At 34.0% G+C, this 1,414-nt stretch overlaps 1 protein-coding gene across 3 annotated transcripts in view; it reads left to right on the top strand.

Moving 5' to 3' along the window:
• Positions 1 to 1,414, top strand: part of LOC106877705 (peroxisomal carnitine O-octanoyltransferase) — a 25,339-nt gene that overhangs the window by 13,606 nt on the left and 10,319 nt on the right. For all 3 annotated transcript variants that reach the window (XM_014926661.2, XM_052970824.1, XM_052970825.1), the window contains exon 9: positions 353 to 436. In XM_014926661.2, coding sequence (XP_014782147.1) covers positions 353 to 436 — 84 coding nt within the window. The remainder of the gene's footprint in view (positions 1 to 352; positions 437 to 1,414) is intronic.

Below are 1,414 nucleotides of genomic sequence, written 5' to 3'. Positions count from 1 at the left end.
TGAATTTGAACTCAGAACATAAAGACAGACAAAATACCACAAAGCATTTTGCCCAGCATGCTAACAATATTGGTGGTTTGCCACCTAATCCCTTTTCCTCATTATTGTTAACCTTATTTTGACACTCACCTCCCATATTATAACATACACCATTTCATAGTGCTCCCCTTTATCTTTAGAAATTCTTTTCCTTTTCGAATACTTCAAGTTTTCAACTTCTCTATTTAAACAAATAATTCTTATTTCCTTCTCATTTATTGCCCGTAGAAAATAACTATTTGCCCTACAACCTCTCATATATGATGTAGCATTTCACTTTATAAATGACTTGTTCTTCATTTTATTCTGTTAGCACTCACCCTCTGATGGGATGACCACCGTCCACATGACATATTATGTTGACTGCCGCGTCAAAGAGTCAAAAGGAAAATGGACAGTAAGTTTTACTCATTTCTGACATTCATCTTTACATTTTATGGCATGACAGAGATCAAGACAAGCCCATAGCTACTGAAGAAGTTGTTATGGGAACCAAGTTAAATTTTGGCTATTGAAGCACAGTCGGGCCCTGAACTATTATGAAACCACAAAATCTACTACCACTACTACTGATGCACCATGCTTCAAAGTTGATTCCTTGACTGAATTTTCATTATATCTTATATATTTTATCTATAAAAGCACAGTAAATGGAATATTGTAAAAAGGAATAATAATGTCCCCAGTAATGGACTGTCAATGTATTAGCTGCTCATATTAAAGGTGCAGAATTAGTAACTATAGTCATAATGGAGCCTGTAGCTATGATGAAATATACTTTCTTTCATGTGGGCAAGGGCTAAAGATCTCACTTCTGCAGTTTAAATAGATGTCATGGTCCTGAGAGTTTTTTTATATGGTTTCTTTCTCAGCTAAGCTTAATCTGCATTAAGCCTTGCACTTCTCTAAGATTTTCCACTTTATTCTGTATTCCATTGCACTTTCCTTAATGACCACTTGTGCCTGGCCAGGGCAGTGACATTTTGTCTCTTTAGGATATTGAAGAAGAACTTATGGGTATTGAATCTAATCCTGAAGAGACTTTCTGCCACTCCCACATACTTTCACATCTTTGGCTGCTCATGTGGTCCTTTTGATGTTATTTCTGCCTCATGTGCTGTTATCCAAAATCTGGTTTTATATCCAGTGTGAAACTAATTGGCAGGATCATTTGTAATAGATATATAATACTGTATACTTTGAAATACACACACGCACGCATATATTTATGTGCATACATATACACACATATATGTGTATATAAATGTGTGTGTACACTTATATGTATATATATATACATATATGTGCATGGGTGTATGTGTGTAGATATATGTATATATATATATATATATATATATATATATATATATACACA

The sequence above is a fragment of the Octopus bimaculoides genome, chromosome 9, assembly GCF_001194135.2.
Source record: "Octopus bimaculoides isolate UCB-OBI-ISO-001 chromosome 9, ASM119413v2, whole genome shotgun sequence".
NCBI classification, from domain to species: Eukaryota; Metazoa; Mollusca; class Cephalopoda; order Octopoda; family Octopodidae; genus Octopus; species Octopus bimaculoides.
The sequence above is the reverse complement of the archived record's forward strand: the minus strand, read 5'-3'. Positions and strand labels throughout refer to the sequence as shown.